The sequence below is a fragment of the Sus scrofa genome, chromosome 17 (genome assembly GCF_054392235.1).
Source record: "Sus scrofa isolate SSC_HxYL_T2T_F1_AM1 chromosome 17, Sscrofa_HxYL_maternal_Yorkshire_Landrace_v2.0, whole genome shotgun sequence".
Classification (NCBI taxonomy): domain Eukaryota; kingdom Metazoa; phylum Chordata; class Mammalia; order Artiodactyla; family Suidae; genus Sus; species Sus scrofa.
In genome coordinates this window covers 70599653-70626974 of record NC_139399.1, presented here as the reverse complement: position 1 = coordinate 70626974, position 27322 = coordinate 70599653, and the positions used below count along the sequence as shown (strand labels likewise).

Below are 27322 nucleotides of genomic sequence, written 5' to 3'. Positions count from 1 at the left end.
GAGTGAGGCCTCGTCCCAGACCCCCGGCAGGGAGCTGCCCAACCCCACCCCTCAGAGCTGCTGGGCCCGGAGACGCCAGGTCCTCTGTGTGCCCAAGGCCCCTCCCTGCCCTCACCCTGTGCCCGCCCGGCCCTGCCCCCCTGCAGACAGTCACAGGGCCTCCGAGGGCCAGTGGGCTCTTCCCTGCAGTGCTGCCCTCCCCCCCCCGCCGCCGCCACCCCAGGCCAAGCCTAAGTGTCACTTGGCAAAGGGAGGAGGGCAGTCCCCACAGGGGTGGCAGTCGGGCGGGGGGGGGGGCAGACCAGACGTGGGGGGAGGGGACCCAGCTCAAGCCCAAGCCTGCACATGGCCCACCAGGACCAAAGGCTAGGGACAAAACTGGCAAAAAGAAACATTTAATACTTTGTGGGGAGGGGGAGAAAGGTGCACTGTAGGTAGGGGTGGGGGTGCGTGCTGCCTTCCGAGGAAGGCCAGGTGGGCACAGGGCAGGTCTCCAGAGAAGCTGCATCTGTCGGCAGAAGATGGGGCAAGGGCGCTGGCCAGCGCTGGCCTCGGCCCAAGGCTGCAGGCGCACGTGCACAAAGCCTCAGCAGAACTGTAAGAAACAGGTCTGGCCATGTGGCCCTCGGGGCCCCCACAGGGCAGGAGGCTGGCTGGCATGGCTGTCCCCTGGGTCGCACCACAGATCCTACAGGCTAGAGACAGCTCCCTCCAGAGTACAGGGCAGGGGGACACCTGGGCTCACCCACCTACCTTCCAGCGGTTTCCACACTCGTTGCAGACAACAAAAGTGGTCATAGGCTCGTCGGAGCTGCGGGTCTGCACCTGTGGGGAGGGTGCTGTGGGCGGGGCCAGCCCAGATCCCGCGGAAGCAGGTCTTCCCTAGAGTCACAACCCGGGGAGGCCACCCCCAGGTGGCCCTCTGGGCGATCAGGGCCGAGGCTGCCCAGCAAGCCCAATTTCCTCTTGGGGTCCACATCAGCGCCTCCCGCCCCAGGTCGGGGTGTAGTCCAGCTGCTGCCACCCAGCACCTATCCTCCCGCCAGCAGCAACAGAGCCGGGCCCAGAGCAAGCGGGACCTAGCACCCCAGACTGCCTCCTGGGGACCAGGGGTCCTCAGCAGGGGGTGGCCCCAAGTGTGACCACGCCTCCGGGCCCAGGTGGAGACCACCTGGCTGGGACCCCAGCTCCAGCACCGCTCACATGGCGTGCGTCCAGGCGAGGGTGGGCCAGCCCGCGGAGCGGGGCAGGCACAGCTCGGAAGAGGGGCGGGGCCCGGAGCGGCCAGTGCTCACCTGCGTGTAGGTGCAGTTCTTCTTCCGGCACTTGCCGCAAGTGAACAGGTCCGTCTGCGTGCCGCCCGTGCGGGCCATCTGGTGCTCGCGGATGGCCTCCTTGGTCATGGCCTTGCGGATCTCCTTCAGCTCGTCGCTGGCCATCTCCTGGGGTGAGGGCGCGTGCTCAGCCGGGGCCCGGCAGGGGCGACCCCCACGCCCCCGGGGGCTCACCTCTGACGTCATCACGGCGATCTGCTGGGGCGTGATGGCCCCGCACAGCACGCTGCGCCGCAGGCCGGGGTTCTTGGCGTCCTTGAGGTTAGAGAGGCGGCTCCGCACGCGGTTCTTGTACTTCATGTCCGTGTTCCCCACGGCCCGGAAGATGCGTGCGGCCGTTTAAGGACCCGTTCGGCACTGCTGCCGTGGCCTCCGCCCACTGCCCAAGCCAGCGAGGGCCTCTCGGGGGCCGTGTTGGAGGAGCCAGCGACAAGGGGTGGTCAACGCTGACACATCGCCGGCTGAGACCCAGCTGCAGGCTCAAGGCCCAGGACCCGCGCCCCCCCGCAGGCAGTCGGACCCCAGCAAGTCGGGCCAGAGGGCCCTCGGGTCAAGGTGAGTGGTGGCCTCCAGGGAAGCTGGGCCCAGCTGGCCTTGTGGCTCCTTCAGAAACCCAGCCCTGAGCCCCCCCCACAAAGGATATATTCCTCGATCTGGGCTGACAGGCGCTCGCAGTCTGCTCCGACGGCCGTGTGGTCATCTGCAAGAAGGAGCCCTGACCACCACCCGCTGGCCCCACCCTGCCGCCTCAGCCTGCCCAGGATGCAGGCGCCCTGCTCCCCAAAGACCCCCGGGCCCCGCCTGAGGTCAGCAGAGACAAGCTGGGCTCAGGCCCCCGCGAGCAGGTGGGGCCCAGGCCACCGGGGAATCGAGGCCTGAGTCAGGAGCCAGGACCCCAGGCACTCACGGTCCGTCTGCAGGGCGGCGGTCAGCATCTCGCGACACTTGTTGCGCACCGCATCGCAGGTGACCGGCACCGGGGGAAATGTGGTGATCCTTGGGGTCGCCGGCACCCGAGGCAGCTCGGGCCTCTTGCGGCTGCAGAGAGACAGGCCCACTCGGGCCGCCAGCACCCCCCGTGAGACACCGGCCCCCAGAAAAGACAACGTCACAGCCACGAGACCCCCAGGCCCCACCTGCTCCAGCCGGACGGCCCTGCCCCTCTGCGGTCTGGCCCAGCACGTCCCTGGCGTCGGCTCAGGCGGCCAGAGGCAGCGCGGCTCCCAGAGCCAGGAGTGCTCCCAGCGGGGGTCCCCACCCCCAGGGGCCTGGAACACGGGGCCACGCTGCCCAGTGCAAACCGCCGGGTCAGGCAGAAGCAGACGGGGCTGGAGGCCGCCCCAAAGCAGGTACCACTCCGCAGGCAGCCCCACCCAGCACCCCCCGCGGGCTGTCTGGGCGTCCACCCAGCCCTCCCCTCACGCCCCTGCATCTCGTGACCCCGTGACCTCCACGGAAGTCAGTGGAAACAGGAGGCTTCCTGGAGAAAAACAACACGTGCAGGTGGGCGGATGAGCCACACTGTGAATCCAAAGCTCAGCTCTTCCTGGCCCCTGGCCCCTGCTGCCCAGTTGGGTCAAGGGCAAGGCAGCCTCTCAGCACAGTCCATCCCCACGACCACCGTCCCTGGGGCAGTGGGCCCAGCGGCCAGGGGCAGCCCCGGGAGGGCGGAGCCGGCCCACAGGCACCGGAGCCCAGACCGGGGCCTGGAGCCAGGGGATGTGATTAGTGGGTGCCCACAGGCCACTGAGGGTGTGGGTCAGCTCCCTGTACCTGGGCAGACACAGCCTCCCTCAGACATTCACGGCTGAAAAGACCCAGAGAAGTCCCTGGAGGGAAAGTGTCCAGCAAGAGGCTGATCGGGGAGTGGTGCAGTGGTTAACGAATCCGACTAGGAACCATGAGGTTGCGGGTTCGGTCCCTGCCCTTGCTCAGTGGGTTAACGATCTGGCGTTGCCATGAGCTGTGGTGTAGTTTGCAGACACGGCTCGGATCCTGCGTTGCTGTGGCTCTGGCGTAGGCCGGTGGCTACAACTCCGATTCGACCCCTAGCCTGGGAACCTCCATATGCTGTGGGAGCGGCCCAAGAAATAGCAAAAAGAAAAAAAAAAAAGAGGCTGACCGGGCTGGGCACAGCCCCCTGGGGAGGGGCCCTCCAAGGAGCTGAAAGGGCTGTGTCCTTACGGCCTCAGCCCCCCGCCTGGAACTCAGGACACCTGAAACCTAGCAACCTCGTCTGCCAAGAAAGTGGGGACGTGGGGGAGGGGTGCACCCGCCTTCCAGATGTGCTACCTGGGATCCTTGGCCTCAGAGGCCTCCTTGGAGGACGTGGGCAGAGGCCCGCCCCTCCTCCGCTCCCTGGCTTTGGCGTCTGAAGCATCTGCAGGTGCCAGGAAAGAAGGGAGGGCTGGCCAGGAGAAGGCAGACCCGGAGGGCCAGGGAGGGGAGCAGACCACCACCCAGGCACAGCCCCGGCCAGACCCCTGGCCCCAGCCCGAGGACCCTACCTCCAGCCCCAGCTTCCTGGGGGCCCGCTCTCCCCAAGCCAAGAACAGTCCCCAAAAGGCTCCCAAACCACTTTCCCACACACGCTCCTACGCAGCAGGCCACCTGTGAGGCGCATGTGGGGGCCCCATCCTGGCAGAGGGGCTGCCGCTCGCCAAGTGATCCCTGAGCACAGAGACCCCCCCGAGAGGTGGCCTCCACAGAGGCGTGTGAACTTGGACCAGAAGCGTCCCGCACGCCACCAGGGGAAACGTGCTGGTCCAGCACGCAGCCCGACAGGACTGGAGGAAAGCCCGGGACGCACAGCTGTTTCCCGGGGCTTCGGACCAAGCTGGGAGGGGCTCGGAAGGGAGGGGAAGCTCAGGGTCCAGGGTGGGCACTTCTGCACCCCAGGGCACCCCACTGTCCCCAGAAAGGGGCCACCCCTGGTTCCCTCTGAGTGGCTGTGGACCTTCTTCCTCCTCGCCCACTACCCTCTCCCCCAGGTGGGGACATTCCCCCGCGTGGCATCCCCCAGCTCCGCTGGGTCCCCCTGAGGGCTCAGCACTGCCTCCTCCCTCAACGGTCCCCTTGCTCCGCGTGGAACCCTCCCCTCCCAGCCCTGAGCCGGAGCCTCCTGGACCAGGCCTGCCCCCCACAACTCCTGGGGGCCACGGCTCAGGGACAGCATAGCCAGCGCCCTGCCCAAGGCTGACCTTGGGGTGCCCCTCGCCCCAACACTCAGCCCAGGCTGCCCGACCCGCACCCAGGAGCTTCTTCCAGGACTTGATGAGAGACTTGGCCAGTGTGACAACCTCCTCGTCCGAGCTTTGCTTCCGCAGGGCGTTGACAGACATGCCGACGCGGGTGGACTGCAAGGCAAGCGGCCGGCTGGGGGCGGGCAGACCTTCCCCAGTGACCCCAGCACCTCCCGCAGGGCAAGGCTGGGGACTCCGCCTGAGGATGACTGGGAGGGACAGTGTCAACGCTCGAACGCCCCCCCCATCTCACTGAGCAACAGGAAAGGCAGGGACGGTCTCCTTAGGGACAGGCATTTGTGCCAAGGGCCAGGGCGGGGGCCCTACCTGCAGCAGGTGCAGCGTGACGGGCATGGTCTTCAGCTCCCGCAGCAGATCCACGGCTCCGTCCTGGAAGCAGAAGGGAAGACGCTGATAAACCACCTGGGAATCTCAGGAGGCAACCCCCCTCCTACCTACACGTGAGGATCAGGGGGACACAAGGCAGTGACAATCTGGACAGTCACCTGGAACCAAAGGCCCAGGGAAGACGGGCATGAGAAGGGAAGCGGCTCTGCCCCCCATCCAGCCCAAGGGCCAAGTGACTCCTGCTACCCACTCCCCAGGTGAAGGTGCAGCCCCAGGAGTGCTCACTCTCACTGGGTCCCAAGTCCCCTACCTGCGTGGCCTGGGCAGTCTCTCCCCAGAGTTGAACGACCAACCCAGGACTGCACACCCCCACCCCCTCCTCACTCCCTCCAGCCACCAGCCCTCACCCAGACTGCTGCTGCCTTGTCTCTCGTCTGCCTGGCACCCCCACTCCACATCTGCTTCCTCAGAGCGGCTCTGCAGCCACACACACACACACACACACACACACTCGCGGGTCACACTGTTCCACGGCAGGCACAGCTGCCAGGGCTCCCGGGGGTGGGATGCAACCTGGCTGCCCCAGGACCTCTGCACCTGCTGCTCTCACTGCCTGCAACACACCTGCACCGCCAGCCCTCCAGAGTTTTGTTCCAATGACACCTTGGGGGAGGGCTTGCCCACTGAAGACAGTGGGCAGTCCCGCACAGCCCACCCCTCCCCACTCGGCTTTCCCCCACCGAAGCCTACCTAACCCACAGACCATCACGCGTGCGTCTCTCTCACGACACGAAGGGAGGCAAAGACATCCGACCCGGCCACCCAAGGTGCGGAGAGCCTCAGATGTCCTGCAGCCTGGCCGTGGAAGGGGCTGAACTGGCCCCCTCCCTGCTCTGGATGGCATCTCTGCTCAGGCTACAACCCTCCCATCAGCCCCAGCAGGCCCCGTGCTAAGAACATCAGAGGAGACGAATGGTCGCCAGAGCCAAGGGCTCAGTGCCACTCAGCGCTCATCTCCCATGATGGAGCCTCAGGCGGCGGAACACCAGCTCCCTGTGGCCTCCAGACCTGAGAGGCATAAACGCAACTCCCAGTCATGACCCCCAACTCCCCCAAGGGGCCTCCAAGGCCCTGGGACCCACCGGGAGTCTCCACTGGCTCTCACTCCCCACGAAGTGGTGGCCCCAAACCCGCTTCCAGCCCACACCTGCTCCACCGCCTCACCCTCCCTGGACTTCCACTCCTGCAGCTCTTCCTCTGGATGCCCTCCCCAGTCCTGCTTGGCCCACCCACCCTCCTGGGCTGCGGGCCCATCTCAGTCCCCACCTGGGGGGCACTTGCTTTGTCTCCTTTGGGAGGGAGAAGCTTCTTTCTCTGGAAACAGCTGTAGATGTTCCCACACCCTGCTCTGTGCCACCCACAGTCTCCCAGGGGTGTGAGCGTCATGCCGGGATTGGGGGGTGCTGCCTGCCGGCTGACGGACGAATGAAAGCGTGGGAGCCAGCCCCAGCTGCAGCCCCAGGGTAGAACTCTGTCCGATGCAACCTTGCTTAGCCCAAAACGCCACCCTCTCAGGCCCACGGCAGAGCCTCTGCCCCGCCCCCGGAGCTCAGTCTGGGGAGAGACAGGCCATGTTTACTGAGCCTCTCGGGGAGCCAGCAGGACACCTCTCTAGCCCCTAGAGGCAGGTACCACCCACCCAAGATGATTCTTGTGAGGGTTCAGGTGGCCAAGGTCCAAGGGGAACTGGAGACCCATCCACCCGGCCCCTTTCAGAGGCCTCGGTGCAGCCTTCCCCAAAGACTCACTGGCCGAGGGACCACAGAGGCCCGGCCACACAGCCTGCACGGCTGGCCCAGGGTCCAGCGCCCAGGCACCCCCAGGACGGGCCAGGGGCCTCCCAGGGCTCTCTCCGGGGGTGTCTACACATCGACCCGTTCCCAAGAGCTGCGGGCGAAGGAAGGGAGAGAATTTATTAGGGAAGCCTAGTTCTTGGAAGACTGAACAGACAAGGAAGAAAATGGGCCTACGCCAGGCAAGGCCTCCAGCCGGCTACTAAAATGAGATAGAGGGCGGCGGCCCCAGACCGGGCAGAGGTAGGGGAGGCGCTTTTTCTCCAGAGGGAAAGGGGGTCCAAACGCATACTACAAACTCTTGAAGGCCAGGAAAGGGATGTGGAGACTCGGGGTGGGACAGAGAGCTCTGAGTCGGCGGTGGGGCTCTGGGGGAGCTGGGGGGGCGGGGGGGCAGCGAGGATGCGCAGGTAGGGGAGGAGGAAGGAGAGAGGGCGGGGCGGCCGGTAAGAAAGGGCTGAATCAGCCGGGGCTTCCGCTAGGCCTGGAGGGGCGGGGCCGAGGAAGGTCTCCGCCGGCCCAGCCTCCTGAGGGGGTCCGGAGTCAGGGGACCCCAGGCCTGCGGGGTCTCAGCCTGGCGGTTGGGGTCTGAGTCCAGAGCGGGCAGCTCCCGGGACAAGGTCCAGGCCGGATCGCGGCCTCTGCCGTGGGTGCGAGGTGAAGGGCAAGGCCAGCCCAGGGTGGGGGGTCTCGGCCCCCTGCGGGGGTCTCCCCGCGTCCCGGGAGTCTCTGCCTGGCCGGGGTCTTGTCCTGACCCTCGGGGGCTCGCCGCGGCCCTGGCGGGGGCTCGGCAGTCTCGGCGGGAGCTCGGCGAGGCGGGGGCCCTGGGGTCGTGGCGGCCCGCGCCCCTCACCGCGCTCTTCTTGGTCACCATCTTGTCCAGCCTCCGGGCGATCCGCGCAATCTCCTCCTCCTTGCCCATCATCGCCTCGGGGGCAGCGCCCCCAGCGCCCGCCGCGCCAGCCTCAGCCTTCCGGCCCAGACCCCAGCCCCGGCCGCCGCAACCTCCCGCACCCGCCGCAGCAGACGCAGCCCCGCCGTGGGCGGGAGACCCCCCGTTCAAACTCCCGGCCCCCGCGGCGCCGCGCTGCATCCTGGGACACGTAGTTCCCCCGCCCGCCAACCACGCGCGCGCTCTCCCCATCCCAGACCACAACTCCCAAGAAGCAGGCGGGCGCGCCTGGCATCTTAGGAAATGTAGTCCTGACGCGGGCCACGGCCCGAGGCCCGCGGGCCGGAGGACTCGCAGCCGCACAAGCTCCGGAGCGAACCGGTTAGCCGGCGGAGGGCGCTGCGGCGGTGTGGCCTCCGGCCGCGCGCGTGGGGGCCGTACCGCTCGCCGCCAGACTCTCCGCGCGGGGCCTCAAAGGCGCGCGGGGCCTCAAAGGCACGCCGGGGTCCGTCCCCTCTCTCCGCCTCCTCCACCTCCCGCTGTGCCTCGGCCGCCGCCTGAACGCTCTGTCCTGGACTGTGGCCGCGGGCCCGCGCGGGGCGCCTGGAGGTGGAGGGAGCAGTAGCCGGGTGCGGAGTCTGGAAGAGCCTAGGGGTGGGCTTAGGAAGGCACCCGGGGACTTGGAGAGGCTGCGTGGGCGGGGCCCCTCCCTCCGGAGTCAGCTTCCAGGTGCGAATCCCAGGCTCTCTGTCCCTCAGTCTCCCGGCCGGGAACGGGGGCGGTGGTAGTGCCTGCCTCACAGGGCCGCTGTTGGGATCAAGTAAGCTGATTCACGTCGTGCACCGAGAACAGGGCAAGGGACGGGAGCAATCAGATTGTCATCACCGTAGCTGCTGGAGGGCCCTGGGAAGGGCCAGACTGCACTCAGCTGGAGAGCGGAGGGATGGCCCTGCCCTGGGGAAGGCTGGGGAGAGGGGCAGGGCCAGTATCCCCATCCGAGGTCGGCCCCCTCCCCAGTGATGCATAGGCTGGGCGGTTTGCCGGAGGTGGCACAATTATGGGGCAGAGTAGAGGCTCAGGACTGTTATCTGTCTCCAGTGCTGTGGGCCCACAGTCACTGAAATTCAGGCCAGGAGTTCCCTTTGTGGCTCAGCAGTTAATGAACCTGACCAGGATCCCTGAAGATGTGAGTAAGATCCCTGACCTCGCTCAGTGGGTTAAGAATCCAGAGTTGCTGTGGCTGTGGTGTAGGCCAGCAGCTGTAGCTCTGATTTGACCCCTACCCTGGGAACTTCCATATGGCGCAGGTGTGGCCCTAAAAAGACCAAGAAAAGAAAAGAAAGAAAGAAATTCAGGCCAAGCAATTGTGATTCCAGGTGGCAGAAGGGATGTCCAGACAACCTTGAGTGACCATGCCTTGGCCTTTCAGTGGCATTAATTGAACAAGACGAGTTTCCTGGCAGCCAGGGTGAAAAGAGAAACAGTCATGAGATTCCTTACTAATCATAAGGAGTTCCTCATGGGCAGCAAGGGTTTGCCAGGACAGAGGCCCTGTGATGGGCGAACACAGCACCTCCTTTCCAGCTCCCACTCTGTCCCTCTCTGTAAGCGGCAGGCAGGCGGGGCGCATAGCCCTGAGTCCAGCCCACCAAGCTAGCCCTCATGGCCCAAACCCCCTGGTCTGAGTGTGTCTGCAGCCTCTGAGGTCTCGCCCCAAAGGGACACCGGGAAGGCTGGAGGCGCACACCCTTCATCAGCTCCCCTCAGGGGACCACTGGCCAGAGCAAGGTGCTCCCCGCAGGGCTCATACCTGTCCACGGAGGCTGCCCCCTTAGAGTTAAGCTAATTCAAGGACTGACAGGAGGATATGCCCCCTTGTGCTGAAGACCTCCAAGCACCAAGACGGGGCACCCTGGCGCTCGAGCTCAGCCACGGCTTCCGACAAAAGTGGGGAGGGTAAACCCACCTGGTCGGCACGGAGCAAAGCCCTCAGCCTCTTCCCTCTGGAACAGGCAGAAGTATGTCTGGGAAACCTCAAAATGGCTTCCGGTCCTAGGCTTGGAGTCAGGGAGGAGAGGATCAGGGCCGGCCTCCCAGAAGCATCGCCTGCTAGAGAAGGCTCCACGCCGCAGTCCAGCCTTGGGGAGGCACCAGTGGGGCAGGCTCTGTGCCATCAGCACAGCCCCCGGGGAGCAGGTCACGGCTAAGAAGCCAGCCTCCAGGCCAGTCCCCATCTGATTTCTCTGCAGGACAGACGAGGACAAAGTGCTGGGGGCGGGGCACGCAGACACCCTGGAAAACCAGCCTGAGGACCCCCCCCACCCTGCCTAGACCGGGCAGACCAGCCCTGAGAGGTTAAAGGATCTGGCGTTTGTCACAGCTGCAGGGTAGGTCGCAGCTGTAGCTCAGATTCAGTCCCGGGCTCCAGGAACGTCCACATGCCACAGGTGCAGCCACAAAAGAAAAGAAAAAAAGAAGCCAGGTGGTCTGCCTGCGGGGCCCCTGGCAAGATGGGGGTCAGGGCCCCAGAGACAGCTCAGCACAAGCCTAGTGCGTCCCAGAGGCCCTCGACTGAGGCCCAGCAACGCTGCCAGCAAAGGGAGACCGGATGCCATGGCCCTGGGGAGCAATGGCCAGGAGGTAGGGCCTGTGGGAGGGGGCCTGGCCCAACGCAGGGTGGCCATGGGGAAGAGGGAGTGGACAGGGGAGGCAGGGGGCTCCTGAGCTGGGGGCCACAGCCCTTTGCCCTGTGACAGGAGCCCTGAACCCTGACATGGTACAGGCCAGCGTGGAGGCCACCATCACGGGGGGGAGGGGGTGACCTGGCCTTGTGGCCTGAAGCACCCAAAATGGGCAGAGGCCTCTAGGTGGCAGGAGAGAACCACAGACGGTCTGCAGGCCAGGCATCTGCCACCCTCCCTGCCCCCACCAAGGTCCAGTGGTTCTGGCCATAACTGTGAGGCAGCCAGGGTGGGAGTGGGGCTAGTTCCAGAGAGTGACCCTCGGGTGTGGGGTCTCACAGCTGGAGGAGCACTGACTGAGCAGCCCCAAGCCCCCTCTCCACCCCTCATGAACTCCCCACCCCCTGAACCTTGCTCAGCACACTCCGTGGCAAGCCCCCTCGTGGGCCCTACCCAAACCTGGGAGCTTCTTCCCCAAGGAACTTACCCCAACAAGCTGCCTGGACCCCTAGCCCCTCCTGTGCCCTCAGAAAGCCGTGCCTGGAGGGGACCCCAGCACCATACTTTGGCGCATTTAGCTGAGCCTGGCTGTACCATCACCGGGTGCTCACCAGGCCTGGGTCCCCCACGTCCTGTGCCACATCCCTGGCCTCCCAACACCTCAACTGGGTAATGAAGGCACACGCACCCTGATGGAGCCACAGAGGACCTCCACCCCCACCCCCGGCCCGGGAGAGACCAGGTCCGACCCACTTCCCTCCGGCCCTGGGCTGAAGGCCTAATACAGAGAGAGCCTCCTGGAACCAGCAGGGCCATCCCCCTAGGACCCCAGGCCAGGAGGAGGAGCAGGAGTGGGGCACAGGGAGGTGAGGGCCAGGTGGACCCAACAAGGAGGTGCCAGGCTGTTTAGACTGTGAGCCACGAGGAAGGGGAGCTCCTGATTAGAGGTCAGAAAGGAGGGGGAATCGGCAAGAAGCAGGATGGGGCAGGCAGCAGCTGGGCCAACCTTCCCAGACACGCCACCCGCCTTCCACTGGGGGGCCGCCCTCCGTTGCCATGCTGGTCTCCGGGGAAGACTCTGGGTGAAGCCGCACTCCCGCCCCACCCTCGGGCTGGGGTTGCACACCCCCTTGCAGCATCTTCCCCACTTGACCCCTTTATGGAGAGAGACTCACGGGTACCCCCCTCAGGAGCCCTGCTCTATAGGGAGCCTGGCCCCGACCTGGGGGCTCTGAGGGGTCAGACACAGCGCTGACGGGTCTGGGGATGACCCAGCAGCACCCCCAGGGTCCATCCCTCACAGGACCAGCACTGGCTGCACCTCTGGCCCAGAGGCCTGCCCCTCCCCCGTCCTCAGCCCACAGAAACATCGGAAGCTCAGGCCGTTTCTTTTTCTATTTGTGTCCCCCCACTGGCCCGCCCAAAGCCGGCCGTGACCCCAGCAGGTCGAATCCGCGCTTCCCTTCTGGCTGGGGCAGGGGCCTTGGTGGGAAGGCCAGCACTGCCAGACTCACATGGAGCCCCCACCCCCACTTCCCATGGCCGCCAAGTGGGGGGCAGGGACAGCCTGCAGCCTCAGAAGCCCGCAGCCCTCCCCTGCCCCCCGGGCACCCATCTCTTTCTGCACCCTACTTTGTCAGACCCTGCAGCCCACCCCGGAGGCTCCGGGGTGCCCTGAGCCCAGCCCACCCCACTGAGGCCTCCCTCAGATCCCAGCCTCTGAGGTCAGGCAGGGCGGCGACAGGGGCTAAATCCGGCACAAGCGCCCTCATGCGCCAGGGCACATCTCAGCTCTGCCACCGCAATGGCCCTCTCTCCGGGCCTCAGTCGCCCAGTCTGTGGAATGGGGAGAACTGCCTGCCCAGGACAGCGGCACTTGGAAAGTCCCCAGCCCAGCCCGCAGCCTTGGCCCAGGCCCGGCTCCCTCCCCCAGAGGCAGCACTTTGGGGGCAGCAGGAGGCAGCCCCCAGAGGCCAGTGGCAGCCCAGTAGCCTGCTCCAGGCTTCCTCGAACAATGTGCTTCCCCCACACAATTCCCAGAAACACCGCCCTCCCTGCCCTGCCGCCCGCCAGCCTGGCGGCCGCTCCGCCCTCTCCCTCCCCAGGGGCCCCAGGCAGGCAGGGTCAGGGGCTCCGGGGAAAGCAGGAGGTCTGACTCACGGGGGTCCCAGAGGCCGCGCCCGCCCCAGGGGTCTAGGCACACCGCCTACCGTCCTCAAGGAGAGAGACAAAGGAAACTCCCAGGACAGGCAGACTGGGGGCCCGAGGAGCCAGGCCTCGGGCGGTGACCTTGGCCAGGCCCCACTCCAGGAGCAGACCCCTGCCCTTCACTCCTCCTGGTGAGCTGACGTGTCTCTCCTTCCTGCCAAGTCCGCACCATTGCAGCTGTGGAGAGCTGTCAGCTCACACCTCTCTGCTGAAAACCCTCCCAAGTCGCCAGGTCTCTTTCAGATGAGAAGGCAAGAGCCTTGGAATTCCCTGTTGCCCTGGCAGCTAAAGGATCTGGCGAGGTCACTACTGCAGCTCAGGTTCAGTCCCTGGCCCAGGAACTTCGGTATGCCAAGGGTATGGCAAGCAAGCAAGCAAGCAAGCAAGCAAGCAAGCAAGCAAGAAAGAAAGACCCCACAGCCCCTCATCACTCCCTGCACACCTCCCTGCCCCAGGGCCTTTGCACATGCTGCTCCCGCTTCCCGCATATGCCCTCATTTTTGTTCACGTTTGTCTCCTTCAGGGTTGACCCAGAAGTCACCTCCTGAGGCGACAGGCAGTGGGCAGTCCTGACAGTCCTCTCTCCTCCACTGCACACATCAGAGCCTGAGCCTCGGGTCGTGACGCACACTCGGTGACCGTCTCTCTCCATCAGGACAGAAACGCCCCTGGCCAGGCTTGGGTCTGTTTCGTTCACGGCCAAACCCTGATCTCCTGGAACAGGGCCTGATCCACAGTGGCGTCAATGACCCGGGGAGGATGGATGGGTGCTCCCTGCTCCTGGGTGGATGGTCCCCAAGAACACAGGCCAGCCCCCCAGTCCATTCGGCAGCCCCAGCCGGTTGGGCCAGCAAAGCCATTGGTTACCAACCAGGGCAGCAGCAGAAAAGAAATACACAGCGGCAGTGCCTGCCAGGCCCAGGGGCCGGTGACCCGCAGCGGGCCCTGCTCCTTCTCTCCATGATTCCCAGGGCAAATCAGGACTGCCACCAGAGCTGGCAGGAGAGAGGGCGGGGAGGGGCCAGGCTAGCCCAGGGCAGGGGCCTGGGACATCCCAGTGTGTCAACACACAGCCCCCCAGGCAGGGCACATAGACAGCCCCTCTCTGCCCCACCAAGGGCCACCAAGGGGGACCAGGCACAACTCCTGTAGGACCAGGACACCCACAGACCCAGGCCTAGGGCACTGGGGTCTGAACAAAGCCAGCCTCAGCCGCGGCTCCCGCGGGCCCAGATGGAGTGGCGCAGGGGGTGGAGCCCAGGGCAGGAGCACTGGGCCTGGCCGGCCAGCCCGGCCGGACGACTAGACAGACAGAGTGTCTGGCGCCTGCTCAGCCAGGCTGGCCCTCGGCTCCCTCCACGCAGCTGCGGGCTTCCTTCCGGAGCTGGTGTTTCCTGGCTCCTCCCTGCCGTTGCTGTGGAAACCAGAGTGGCCTGGGCCCCCCCGCCTGGTTCCCACGGAGCCCCCGCTGAGCACCAAGCGGGCCCACACAGGACGCAGCAACACCAGAGGACACACGTGCCCCTGACGCCCCAGCTCCTGTCCAGCACCACAGACCCGTGCCTGGAGCCAGCCTCTGCAAGACCCGGACACCTGGTCACCCACAAAAGTGACCCGACCTGACCCACCACAGCCTGACTGCCCCCTGTCACCAGGCCTTCTTACGCCCACGCCCTCAAGGCCCCGTGCTCTTGGTCCTGCTGGGCCCCGGCCCTCAGGGCAGCCCCGGCCCCGCACCACACCCCTCAGACCTGCAGCTGCACCCAGTGACCCCCTCCCACTGCACCCTGACACCCCCCGCCCCCAGCGCTGCCCAGGCCTCGCAGGTCCACTGACAGACCCCAGCACTCTGAGAGCTCCAGCCTGGCGAGTGTGGGCGCCACGCCAGCAGCTTGCTCGTACCCCTGTCTGCACTCTCCCAGGAGCGAGGCCCACAGCGCGTCCGCAGCCCTGGGTTCTCTGCACACCAAGCCCAGGACTGAGGGCAGGAAGGTGCGGGGCAGGAAGGTGCGGGGCGGTGGGGGGGGGGCGCTGTTCCCAGGCTTGAGCCCAGGGGCCACCTGGATGAGGCAGGCACATGTGTGTGCCCACTTGGCTCTAGGCTGTTGGGTGGCCCCCCTACAAGCCCCACTCCCACCCCCAAGGACGAGCAGGAGGACTCTGGCCAGGCCTGGAGCCCTAGCCTCTAGGACCACAAGGACGAGTCCGAAGTGGGCATCCTGGCTCCAAAGCTGAGGTGTCAGGAGACCAGCGTCCGCTCCACCTGGACCAGCATCTGATGGGGACCCCACCCCCACCCTCTGGGAGCAGGAGCGTCCTGCCCCGCAGGACTCAGTAATTGGTCCCAGCCCTGCTGCTCCTGCAGGAGTCCGGGCTGGGGGGTGTGGGGGGAGCCTGTGAGGTCTATGCCCCGGGCAGCGCTTGGGAGGTCCGCCACCCCCAGAGCCCAGCCAAGCTCCCACCCAGAGCCACCGAGAGGATTACCCAGCATCCTTTGCAGGCTTCACTGGGAACCTAGGCGTCGGGTCGGGCTGAGGGAGGGAGCGGGCGGAGGGCCAGGGAGGCAGAGTCCCCTGCAGCCCGGGGCCTGCCCCCACTCAGAACCAGCTCAGCCTCTATTTCCACCTCGTCTGGGAGATGAGTGTGCGCGACCTCAGACCTGGACCAGGTCAGGCTGAAGGGGGAACCGTCCCCACTCTCGGAATCACCCCCACTTTGGATGGAGCAGGGGCCACAGCACAGTAGCCACAGGATCCTGGGGATGCCTCCCTTCATGGGTGTTGAGGGCCAGAACCTCGATTCTACTCCCCCGGGGGCACCCCCTCCTCATGGCAGAGTCCAGCCTCGCCCCCACACCCAGGCAGACAGACAAACGCACACAGACCACACACGCCTCTGATCACAACTGGCCACACCCATGTCAGCCCTCCTACATCCCTGGGGAGTACCCCCAGCCCTGAGGCTCCAAGGTCAGGGCCACCCTGACTGCAGCCCTCACCCCACTGTTTTCCCATCGGGACAGCGGGCCAGAGCCATCACCCTCACCCCCACCAGGCAGCACCCAGGAAAGGACAGCCTGACCCAGAGGAGGTGTGGTTTACCCCAGGAGGCTCTCCCCGCCACAGGACGGGACAGCAGGACACCAGGCGAGGCAGCCATCCTGGGGGGCGTGCCCCAGTGGTGAGGTAATTCTGGGCACTGTCCACCCCCACACTCCCAGCAGCTTGAAAAACTCTGGGCTGCCAGGGGCTGCAGGGGGGCAGGCGGTGCCCCCGGGGAAACTGAAAATCCATCCCGAGGGAGCGACGGCCAGCCGTGCGGGAGCCTGGCCTCCTTCCCAAGACTGGTGATCATCCTCCCAGACCTGTGGCTGAGCCAGGCCCTGGCGACCCCAGACCACAGCCCCAGACTACAGCTGGCTTCAGGCAGAGGTACCCTCTGCCCAGTACTGGCCCCTTGGACCCACCCTTCCACCAAGAGTTCCCCTCACACCTCTCCCCCACCCGCCCCTTGGGGAGAGGACTGTGCTGCCGTCCACCCAGTGCCTCCCATTCTTGCCTGCTTCCCAGGAAAAGCCAGTCCCCCCCCATACCCAAGAGGACCTACCCGACTGCGCCCAGTACACCAGCCTGGGCCTGGGAGATCTGGAACCCGGTCTGGACCGCCCAGCCCTATGTGTGACAGAACCTGACCTGGGGACAGGGCGAACACCCACAGCCCTCCAGTGGGGGGGCGTCGCCTCTCCCCAGGTCAGCTTAGGAGCTGTAGGACCCACAGGGGACCTACCCCCCTCAGAAGCGCTGGCCGTGGTCTAGAGGGACTTAGGGGGACAGAGGATGGAGAGCTTATGGCCAGACCCAGGCTCACCAACACCTGTGGCCACGCACGGTGGAGCTCCCAACACTTGGGGTGCGGGGTGGTCCTACGTGCTAAGGGGGCTACAGAGCGCCCAGCTTCCAGGCTACGGACAAATGTGCAAGAGGGAAAACTGATCCCCCAAGAGAAGCCCCCTCGGTGGGAAGGGACTGGAAAGCAGGTCGCCCTGGGGGAGGCCCCTCAGTTTCTGGAGCCCTGACGCCCCTCCTGGTGGAGTCGGGGGACTGGAAGGAGGCTGAGAGCGCCTCTGCTAATCCTCCGGGGTCTGATGGGGGTGGGGGGTGGGGGTGGGGAACCCTTCCTGCACCTGCCCCAACCCTGAGTCCAGCCTCGCTTGGGCAGCGCTGGCCCACCATCTGGGTGACCTGCTCTGGACCCCTCGGCCCTGGCTCAGGTGTGGGTCCAAGGCAGCCACCCTGCCCATGCTCAGCCGTGCCTCACCCAGTTCCCAGTCGTGTGGGAGTGGGATAGGGGACACGGAGACACCTTCTCGTTTAAGCCTATGCACAGGCCTGGGGTGGGAGAGGCCTGAAGCTCCCAGCCCTGCCGGCTCCACATGTTGGGGGAGGGCTGGGGACCACGAAGCTGCCGGGTTCTCCAGAGCAGCTCCCCAAGACTCCGGGAGCTTTCCCAAGGCACCCTGCCCTTGAAGCTAGACTCGGTGGGGAAGGCAGCCTCCTCCAGTTACCGCCCGGGGGTCCGACTCCGTGGGTGGGGGGCAGCTCGTCTCTGAAAGTCTGACAGCCCCCATGAGGATGCCCCCTGCCAAGCCTCAGGCCACATCAGCCGCCCTTTCCCACTCGGGGGGTCTCTCCTTCAGAGAGGGCGCGGGGGGCGCTGCGCCGAGGAGGCCACGGCGGAATCTGGCGGGGCCGAGAAGAAAGGGAGCCCCCGGAGGAGGGGGCGGCCCAGACCCGCCCCGCCCCGTCCGCCCCGCCGCCTATTGGCCCCGCGCCGCTATATCTGAGCGCCCACCCGGCGCGAGGCCACCGCCGTCCCCGCCGCCACCACCGCCCGCCTTGCGCGACCAACCCCGAAGTGCCCGCCGCCCACCTCTGCGCTCCCGCGCTCCGTTCCGCCCAGGCCGCGCCCAGCTGGAATGCAGAGATCGCCGCCCGGCTACGGCGCACAGGACGACCCGCCAGCCCGCCGCGACTGTGCATGGGCCCCGGGCCCCGGGGCCGCCGCTGAGCCGCGCGGCCTCCCAGCCGCTCCCGCCGCCCTCGCTGCGCCCGCCGCGCCCGCCTCGCCGCGCAGCCCGCCGCGCAGCCCGCCGCGCAGCCCCGAGCCGGGGCGCTATGGCCTCAGCCCTGCTGGCCGCGGGGAGCGCCAGGCGGCCGACGAGTCGCGCATCCGGCGTCCCATGAACGCCTTCATGGTGTGGGCCAAGGACGAGCGCAAGCGGCTGGCGCAGCAGAACCCGGACCTGCACAACGCGGTGCTCAGCAAGATGCTGGGTGAGTGCGGGGGACAGGGACGGGCGGGGGCGGGGGCCGCACCCCGGGGGGCCCGGGGCGCGCGCAGGGCTCGGCAGTCCGCGCGCCCGACGGCAGCCCGCTGACCCGCGCCCGCGGCCCGCAGGCAAGGCGTGGAAGGAGCTGAGCACGGCGGAGAAGCGACCCTTCGTGGAGGAGGCCGAACGGCTGCGCGTGCAGCACCTACGCGACCACCCTAACTACAAGTACCGGCCGCGCCGCAAGAAGCAGGCGCGCAAGGCCCGGCGGCTGGAGCCCGGCCTCTTGCTCCCGGGCCTGGCGCCGCCGCCGCCGCCGCCGCCCCCCGAGCCCTTCCCCGCGGCCACCGGCCCAGCCCGGGCCTTCCGCGAGCTGCCGCCGTTGGGCGCCGAGTTCGACGGTCTGGGGCTGCCCACGCCCGAGCGCTCGCCGCTGGACGGCCTGGAGCCCGGCGAGGCCGCCTTCTTTCCCCCGCCCGCGGGGCCCGAGGACTGCGCGCTGCGGGCCTTCCGCGCGCCCTACGCCCCCGCCGAGCTGCCCCGGGAGCCCGGCGGCTGCTTCGGGGCGCCCCTGGCGGAGGCGCTCAGGACCGCGCCCGCCCCCGCCGCGCCGCTCTCCGGCCTCTACTACGGCGCCCTGGGCGCGCCCGGCCCGGGCCCGTACCCCGGCCCGCTGTCGCCGCCGCCCGAGGCCCCGCCGCTGGAGGGCTCCGAGCCGCTGGGGCCCTCGGCTGACCTGTGGGCCGACGTGGACCTCACCGAGTTCGACCAGTACCTCAACTGCGGCCGGACTCGACCCGACGCCGCAGGGCTCCCGTACCACATGGCGCTGGCCAAGCTGGGCCCCCGCGCCATGTCCTGCCCAGAGGAGAGCAGCCTGATCGCCGCGCTGTCCGACGCCAGCTCCGCGGTCTACTACAGCGCGTGCATCTCGGGCTAGGTCGCCGGCCAGGCCTGAGGCGCCGCGCCGAGGCGGCCGCTCCCTGTAACAGTCCCCCCCGTAGGAACCCGCCACGCTGGGGCGACGCCAGGGCGGCGCTGGGGCTTGGCCGCGCGCCCAGGGCGCCCCCAGGGGTGGTTCCCGCACGTCCCCGGCTTTGCCAGGAGGCCCCGGCCTTGGACCGGTTGGCTGGCCTTGCCCGGGTTAAGTTTTGAAGCGCCTAATCCTTTTTCTTGCAGCGTATTTTCTAGAACCAGGCTGTATGTTTCACTTGACCCTTTTTTTGTATACATAAAACGATATATTTAATTTTTAAGGAAACTTCTAACCCTTTGCTCCCGAGGGGTTTCAGTGATCCACAGCATTGATGTAGCAAGGGCTTTTCAATACCGTTTGTATGCTGTACAGGCCAGGCCAGGAGCTGGGTCCCCCTGGGCCCAGCGAGGCCTCAATAAAGCGCCTCACCTTTCCTCTGAACCCTGTGTCTGTGGTTGTGGCGGAGGCGAGCAGTTCTGCCAGGGGCCCTGTACGGGCCTTCCCTGCAGATCTGCCCCAGAGACCCTGACTCCCCGCTTGGGTCCCACAGCAGGCACTCCACCCTTCCAGGGGCTATCCCAGCCAGAGCAAGCGGGTGGGAGGTGGGAGCTGCGGGCCATCCCCACCCTACCAGCCCTGCGTTCCCCTCCTGCCGCCCCACGTCAGCTGGAGCCAGTGGGGGTCAGACCACGCCCAGCGATCCCCCATCCCGCACCAGGCACCAGGCTTCGGCATTCTCATCTCCTTAGAACGCCCTTCAAGCCCAGGGACTGCCCAGGTGCTGACGTGACATCCTTCAGCCTCCACCCGTCATGCTCAACCTCATGTCCCCAGAGAGGGCAGCATCACGACAAACGCATGCTGCTCCCCAGGGTGACCTGCCCAGGAACCCAAGGTCAACGGCCTCGCATCTCAAGATCCAACTCTGGAGTCCACCACTCTCTTGCCATGCTGCCTCCTTGGTCCCCTGAGCTCCTTCCCAGCGCCCCTCGGTGGGTACAGGGCAAGTTCACAACCACCCTCTTCCTCCTGGGACGCTCACCCTTCTTGGGCCTGACAGGTCTTCCCAGGCAAGTGGAGGGGTCAGGTGTCCCCCACTCCACCCCTCCCACCTGGCCTGCCCCAGCTCCCCCCCACCCCACCCCCCGCCCCAAGGCGAATGGGGTCTGGCCAACCTCTGACAACCCTGACATGGCGCAGGCCCCTAGGATGTTGCTTCCGTGTAATGACGTGCGCTGCTCTGTGCCGCAGTGAGCCTGAGTCTGACGACACGAGCGTGAGTGTGTGCGTGAGCCAGTGGCTGCACAGGCGGCTCCGAGCCCGGCTGTGATGCTGTGGCTGTGTGACCGTGAGATCATCCGAGAGGGTGTGTGTGACGCCCAGTGTGTCTGAGAAAGTGCACGCGTGGAGGTGGTGAGAGCCCGGGTAAGCCTGCATGTGTGCAGAGGGGAACAGGGGTGGGGCTGTTTGCCTCTCAGACAGGGTGACGTCATCTCTCATTAACTGGCATGAGCCCCACATCTCAGCTGGTGGCTGGGCAGCGACACCTGGGTCCCCTCTCCCCTTCTCATTGTGAGCAGGACCCAGAAACCTCAAAGGCAATAGGGCACAAAGACACACAAAGTGCCAGACAGAAGCCAAGGAGGGCAGGAGGTGGACCTGCAGAGAGGGACCCTGGGCAGGTAGACAGACAGGCAGAAATGGCCCACAGGACATCAAGGACAGTGCTGGCACCCAGGAGGGAGGCAGGGAATGAGGACCAAAGGGACAGGGTGGTCCAGCCACCTTCCTCATGGGGCGTGGGGGCTCGGAGGCACCATTGCTGAGTCCTGGGCCCACACGAAGGCTCTCACATCACCTGTGCGTGTGCACACCCAGCTCTCCCAGCCCCAACCCCTACTTTGGGCCTGCACCTGGTGGGGGGGGGGGACAGGCGACTCACCCTCTGGAGCCCCAGGTCAACTCGGCCAAGGTGTGCCCCCCCGCCCCACATGGGGACAGGCTGATGGGGACTCAGAGCAGCCAGCAGCCAGGAGACTCTGGCCGGGTGTGGCTCCTCCCATCCCCTCACCCCACCCCCTGGCCCAGCCTCTCTGGTGGCCTAGAGCCACGTGCACAGCCCCACGGAGGGCCTCTCCTGGGCCCAGGCAATGCCCCCTCCCCAGAGACACCCATGAACACACACAGAGAAAGGCGGCAGACAAGGAGGCCCAGCTGTCTGTGCCTCTCATGCGTATGGAGCGAGCTCCTAGTATCCTCTTCACCCCCCAGGAGTTGGGGGGTGGGGGCCGCAAGGTGCCCTGGGGTGGCACAGGCCCCACTGCCCAAGTAGGCTGAGCAGCTTGCTCCCCAGAAACCCCTCCCACAATGCCAGGGTGGGAGGCCGGGCGGAGGGGACCCCAATTTGTACCAAGTCCCTGCCGTTGGGGGCTGGGGGCATCTGGGAGTCGAATCAGGACACACACATGCAGCAGCTGCTTTCAGCAGCCTCCTCAGCGGGGCACCCTGCCTGGGGCACTCCCTGAGGGACCCGGCCCTGCTCTGCGGGGGTGGGGTGGGGTGGGGTGGGGGTGGGGGGCTGGACTGGGCAGCCCTCCCAGGCAGGACCACAGCCCCAGGGACTGGGTGGCTCCAGCCCCGGGTCAGGCTTCCCACCCCTCCCCCTCCCGGCTCCACCCACCTGCCTCCCCTCGGGTCAAAGAAGGGAAGTCCCCACCCCCAGGCACCGCTGAGTCAGGCCCGCCAGGAACAGACCCAGGCGACCCAGCTCCTGGCGGGAAGTTCTAGCAGCCCTGCCTGGCATAAGCCACCGCTCCCACGCCCAGGACCCTGCCTCGCCCTGGAATGACCTGAGCTGAGGGGTAGAACCCTGCTCAGCAAACTGCCCAGAGGAGGGGGTTGGGGAAGGCGGGGGGGGGGGGGGGGGATGATGCAGAGAGCAGGGAGGGGACCCCTCCCCTGTCCTCCCCGTAGTGGACATGGTCATCACTGGGCATACCCCCTCAGGAACAGCCCCACAAGCAGCCTCGCACCACGCAGGACCAAGGCTGTGCCCGCACGCCTGACCAGGCCGTGCTGGGTTGGACAAGGAGGGACCCAGCCAACCCCTCAACAGGCCAAACCCTCACCAATCCAGCTCGCATCCCTCAACACCTACCTATGCTTCTCAGAGGCCAACTCAGTGATGTTCAAAATACATTCACAGGGTCGTACAACTGTGACCACTACATCTTTTTTCTGTTTTCTTTTTTTGCTTTTTAGGGCCGCGCCTGGGGCACATGGAGGTTCTCAGGCTAGGGGGCCCATCAGAGCTCCAGCTGCCGGCCTGCACCACAGCCCAGCCCCTCGGGATCCGAGCCTCATCTGCAACCTACACCGCAGCTCACGGCAACGCCGGATCCTCCACCCACTGATCGGAGCCAGGGATTGAACCCGCACCCTCATGGCTCCTAGATTGGGTTTGTTTCCCCTGCGCCACGGCTGGACCTCCTGTGACCACTAATTTTAGTGCTCTTCCATTCCCCCCCCCCGAACGGCCCGTTAGCCGTCACTTCCCATTCCTCCCTCCTTGCTCCCAGCCCTGGGAACCACTCACCTACTTTCTGTCTCTGTGGATGTGCCTGTTCTGGACACTCTGCACAAATGGAGCCACACTGTACGTGGCCTTTGGAGTCTGGCTTCTGTCACTGAGCACCATGCCCTCAAGGCTCATCCATGTTGGGTGGTCACTTCACTCCTTTTTCTTTCTTTTTTTTTTTTTTTTTTTTTTTTTTTGTCTTTTTAGGGCCACACCTGCGGCATATGGAAGTTCCCAGGCTAGAGGTTGAAGCGGAGCTGCAGCCGCCGGCCTGCACCACAGCCACAGCCACGTGGGATCCGAGCCGCGTCGGTGACCTCCACCACCGTTCACGGTTAACACCAGATCCTTAACCCACTGAGCGAGGCCAGGGATCCAACCTGCGTCCTCAGGGATGCCAGTCAGATTCTCGTTTCCGCTGAGCCGCGGCGGGAACTCCCTTCACTCCTTTTTAAGGCTCAATGATCTTCCATTGTATGGATGGACCAGATTTTATTTATTCATCAACCGATGGACAGGTTGTTTCCGCGGTTTGGCTACTGTAATTACGTCTGCTGTGAACACTCCTGTGCAAAGGTTTCTGTGGCTGTTTTCATTAAAGTAACAAACTTATGTCTCTAATGACCAAGGCTGAGCAAGATCTTAAATCTTATCTTAAATCCACATACTGGAGCAGCTAGCCCCCAAAGGGGGCGTCCAGAGCAGCCGACCTCCGATCCCAGCAGGGCCCCCCAAAACAAAACTCCATCTTCCACCCAGCCCCCCCACCCAGACTCCAGCCCCAGGCTGGGGAGGGGCCCCAAGGAGCAGGCTCCAGTCCAGGCCACGGAGGGTTCAGGCCAAGTGTGTGTGGGAGTTCCTGGCCCGGGACTGGGGAGGGGGAGGGATGGGAGCCCCGATGTTCCTTCTCTTTGTGTTTCAGAGCCGGCTGTGCAGCTTCGCACCCCGTCTACCTCCGCAGAAGCCCCGGCCTCCCTCCGGGGAAGACCTGGCGGGGCTCTGCACCCTCTGCCTTGCTGCCAGGACCCCGCCCCTCCGCCCCACTCCCACGACCCCGCCCCGCTGCCCCACGACTCCGCCCGCGCGCGCGCGAAAACAGGAAGGGGCCCGCGGCGGCGGCGGCGGCGGCGGCGGCGGCGCTGGGAGGAAGCGCAGGAAGCGGCAGCGGGTGCGGCGCTTATCTCGGGTCGCAGGCGGACCCCTGGCCTCACGCCCCGCGCGCGGGGCCGGGCAGGGGCTGCGGAGGCCAGGCCTGCTCACCTGGCGGGGGGCCCTGGCCGCCTCACCCCCAAGCCACAACCGACGCAATTGGGCTGTGGTGGGAGGCGGCAGGACCTCACTGGGTCAAGCTGTACCCCTCCAGTGCGGGGACCCAGGAGCTAGCGGCCACCGTCCGACCCCAGGGCGCCCTCAGCTCCCGCAGAAGGCACGATGTCCTACCCTGCCCCCCATTTCCCCCTAAGCAAGGACTCACTTCACCCAGCAGGTGTGGGCTCCCTGCTGGTTCTTCCTGGCTTTAACTGGGGAAGGGGGGCGCAGGGTGACGGTTGTTTGTGTCTGTGTTTACAAAGCCAACTCTTTTCCTGGGGAGGGGGCAGGATGGGGACTGTCCCTGGGCGCCCACCAGAGTCCTGCAGGCCACTGGCAGAGACAATGGACTCCAACACCTGGCACTCCCCGCTCCCTTGAGTGTTCGCTTCGCTTCCTGGAGTGGGGGGCCCTCGTTTGTTTCTGCGTCAACCGCAGCTGGAACGGTGCCTCCCTGCACACCTGCAGGTCTGGGGGACCCTACACGTGGGCCAGCGGGCAAGGGCCAAGTGCCCGTCAGGTCTGGCGCAGGTGCTTCCTCCCTTCCTCTCAGTCCGAGTGAGCCTCACGCTCTCACAGCAGCCAGGGCCAGATGAAGGCCTGGCTCGCTCACGTCCTGTCCCACAGCCTTGGCCCCATGGCCACGGGAGGTGTGCTGTCTAGGGCCTGGCATGGCAGGCGTGCGTCTTCCCCACCACCTCCAACCATGTCCCGGGGCTCAGCCTGGCTGGAGTAGTGGCTGCTGGGGGAGGGGAATGGGAGGGGACCTGCGTGGGCCCAGGGCAGGGCCAAGGCAGCTTGGTCCACAGTCTTCAGGAGGGCCAGCGTTCTGCCCTGGTGGCCTGATGGCAGCCTGGGAAGGGTCAGAGGTGGGAGGTGGTGGGTGGGGGTGGGGTGGGCAGAGCGAGGAGCCCGTGGGCGGCAATGGGAACACACAAGTGGCAACTTTGGAATTAACTTTTTGGTTTTTCGACTCCAGAAACCAGTTTAGTTTGCTTGCCGACCGTGCTCCAGATGTTCTTTCAAAGGCTCCCCGTCTGGGGAGGCCGTGGGACCCAGACTACCCTTCAAAGCCCGCCTGACCCCTCCCCTCAGCGCTGCACATGGGGGGTCTCCCTGGACCGTGCCCTGCGGCCCCATCTGCCACCATGGCACAGCCCCCACCTCCATGGAAGCAGCTGAGAAGGCGCGTGTGGCACAGGACACCCCACGTGTGTGCCCCAGAAAAGTGCTTTTCAGAGGAAGAACAGGCTCAGGCCACACCCCCGGGGGCCTTGGCAGGGAGGGGCGAGCCCCTGGGAAAGGTGGGGCCTGCCTGCTCTCTGCCCTTACGCTCTGCCCTCAGTGGCCCCAGGGCTCCATCCCCACGGGTCTCTTTCTGTGCCCGTGCTCCAGCAGCGAACCTCTGAGCAGCTTGGTGGGCCCTGGCGCAGAGCCTGAAGAGCCACACCTCAGATCTGAGCAGGTGGCCCCAGCTCTCCCTCCAGGCTCTGTGTCTCTCAGCAGCTGCGTGTGGCTGTGCATCTCCCCAAACGGGGTCCCGCCCTGGACAAGTGAACTTTGTGTAGACGCCCGCCCTGCCCCACCCAGCATGAGCAAAGATGCTGAAGTGGGTTGAACGGCGGCTCCAGAGATATGCCCACCTCCCAGTGTGAACTTCTTGGTGCAAAGGGTGCCAGCAGATGTGATTAGGCCTTGAGGTGAGCTCATCCTGGGTTACCCAGTGGCCCTCAACCCCATGGCAAAGATCCCCAAAACACAGAGAGAGAGAAGGCCACGTGAGGAAAGAGGCAGATATTGGAGCCATGTAGTCACAAGCAAAGAACACTAGGAGCCACCAGAAGCTTCAAGAAGCAAGAACGGATTCGCCCCTAGAGCCCCTGGAGGGAGCACAGCCCTATGAGACCTGCTTTCAGGTCAATGCTGCTGACTCTGGACTCGTGGCCTTTGTGTTAAGCCACCTAGTTTGTGGTAATTTGTCCTAGCAGCTCTCGGAAACTAGTAACAGATGGCTTCTGAGCTGTGGGGCTCAGGCAGGTTCGCTGGAGAGAGCGAGCTGGGCCGGGGGTGGGGGGGCCGTGCACACTCACACATTCCTGCTGCACACACACCTCTTCCTGCACCCCACTGTGTGCACACACAGACACACTTCCAGGGAGGCTCTGGCAGGACCTGGAGGAGGAGCAGTGGGCCCAGGGTGCAGGGGTATCTTGTTTGCTCCTGAACTTGGGCGGAGGAGGGGTCGCCCCACCACCTGCCCACCCCGGCTGCAGGGGCTACTCTCCGCAGGTTCCCGGGCTGGGCTGGGGAAGCAGGGGCCTTGGTGGGGGCCCTGCCCCTACTGTGGACTCTCTTACCGAGCTTCTCCAGGCCCAGCTCAGCTACGCAGGCGTTGTGCTCCAACCACAGGGGCCTGCTCCCTCCTACCTGAACGCTGGGCCACCCCCGCCCCAGGCAGGGGCCCGTGGGAAGTCCCAGATCCCGCCTCAGCTCAGACCCTGTCTGGCGACAGTGCGCTCTAGCCCCAGCTGGAACCTCCACACCGGCCGTCCCCACACAGCCCACGCGCCACACCCGGGAGCCCTCACAGATGCAGCACTCATAGATCGGTGGGGCATGTTCTGTGTGCACCTCGGGTGTCACCACACTCAGTGTGGCCTCATGGCCTGGGAGCATACTGCTGAGGTCCCCACCCTGTGCTCTTATCCCAGCTCTTGCACTTCCTGCCAAGTCCTATAACCTCCTGGGGCCTCGGTTTCCTAGTGTGTAAAACAGGGACAGGGGTTCCTGCTGCACAGACTGAACCTGTTCACACGCATGGGCAGGGCATGTCAGGGTTTGCTGTGCCCACTGACGGCTCCACTGCGAAGACCTGTCTACCTCTCCTGCTTGCCTCTGTTCTGCCAGGGTACCCGGGGCAAGGCCTGCCGCCCACCTGTCCAGGAGGGGCGTGATGACAGGTGTGCCCACCACTTGCCTTGGCCAGGTGCTCTGCTTGCCCCACTTCCCCAAATCCTCTCCCAGCTGTGATCAGGAGGGGCCGCCCACCTCCAGGCCAACACGGCTGGAGGTGGGGGACTCCAGGGATCAGCCCCCCATTCTGCCCAGCAAACGCAGGGTCTGTAGCCAGCCTGTCCCAGTTCCACAGAGGGGCTGCTGCCACCCTTCCCAGGCTGCAGGAAATGGCCTGGCTCAGCTTGCAGCCAGGGCCATAGCTCGCTTCCCTTCAAGCCCGTTTCCTTTATCCGGTTGTTTTGCTCCGAATTCACAAAGCTCAGCCTTCCCCCCCTCTCCATTTCCACCCTTCCCCCATTCCTGAGTGGAGCAGGACGGATACGCGGCTGCATTTTAGCGCCGACAGGAGTCCCTGACCGGCTCCCGCCCCGCCCCCCAAGCCGGCAGCGTGGACCGAGCGGGAGTCCGGTCCAGCGTCCCGAGCTGCCCCCTGCTGGCCGAGCCTGGGAGCACCGTCCTCGCCTCCCCCGCCCCCTCCACCACCACGTTTGTCAGTGGCCCCAGAGCCCCCTTCCCCCCGAGACGCGCAGACCCTGGGGGCGGAAGGGGAGACCCGGGC

The 27322-nt window shown here is 65.9% G+C and overlaps 2 protein-coding genes across 10 annotated transcripts; one reads left to right on the top strand and one right to left on the bottom strand.

Annotated features, from left to right (window-relative positions):
• Window positions 1-379: 379 nt before the first annotated feature.
• TCEA2 (transcription elongation factor A2) lies at window positions 380-22789 on the bottom strand. 9 transcript variants are annotated; one of them, XM_021077643.2, is made up of 10 exons: window positions 22459-22789; window positions 4904-4966; window positions 4585-4690; window positions 3627-3714; window positions 2242-2372; window positions 1978-2034; window positions 1509-1663; window positions 1296-1442; window positions 754-825; window positions 380-595 (listed from the first exon to the last, which is right to left on the bottom strand). In XM_021077643.2, the coding sequence occupies exons 2-10, from the start codon at window positions 4928-4930 to the stop codon at window positions 587-589; spliced, it is 792 nt and encodes a 263-aa protein (XP_020933302.1). In that variant the 5' UTR covers window positions 4931-4966; window positions 22459-22789; the 3' UTR covers window positions 380-586. The 9 variants fall into 9 exon arrangements, with proteins under 9 accessions (XP_020933302.1, XP_020933301.1, XP_084859386.1 ...); XM_021077642.2 differs by lacking the exon at window positions 22459-22789 and adding an exon at window positions 20806-20873; XM_085003260.1 differs by lacking the exon at window positions 22459-22789 and adding an exon at window positions 18663-18881 and having other exon boundaries at window positions 2242-2391.
• SOX18 (SRY-box transcription factor 18) lies at window positions 17423-19304 on the top strand. The gene is made up of 2 exons (XM_021077645.2): window positions 17423-17891; window positions 18016-19304. Exons 1-2 carry the CDS (start codon window positions 17534-17536, stop codon window positions 18825-18827), a joined length of 1170 nt encoding a protein of 389 aa, XP_020933304.1. The 5' UTR covers window positions 17423-17533; the 3' UTR covers window positions 18828-19304.
• Window positions 22790-27322: the final 4533 nt, after the last annotated feature.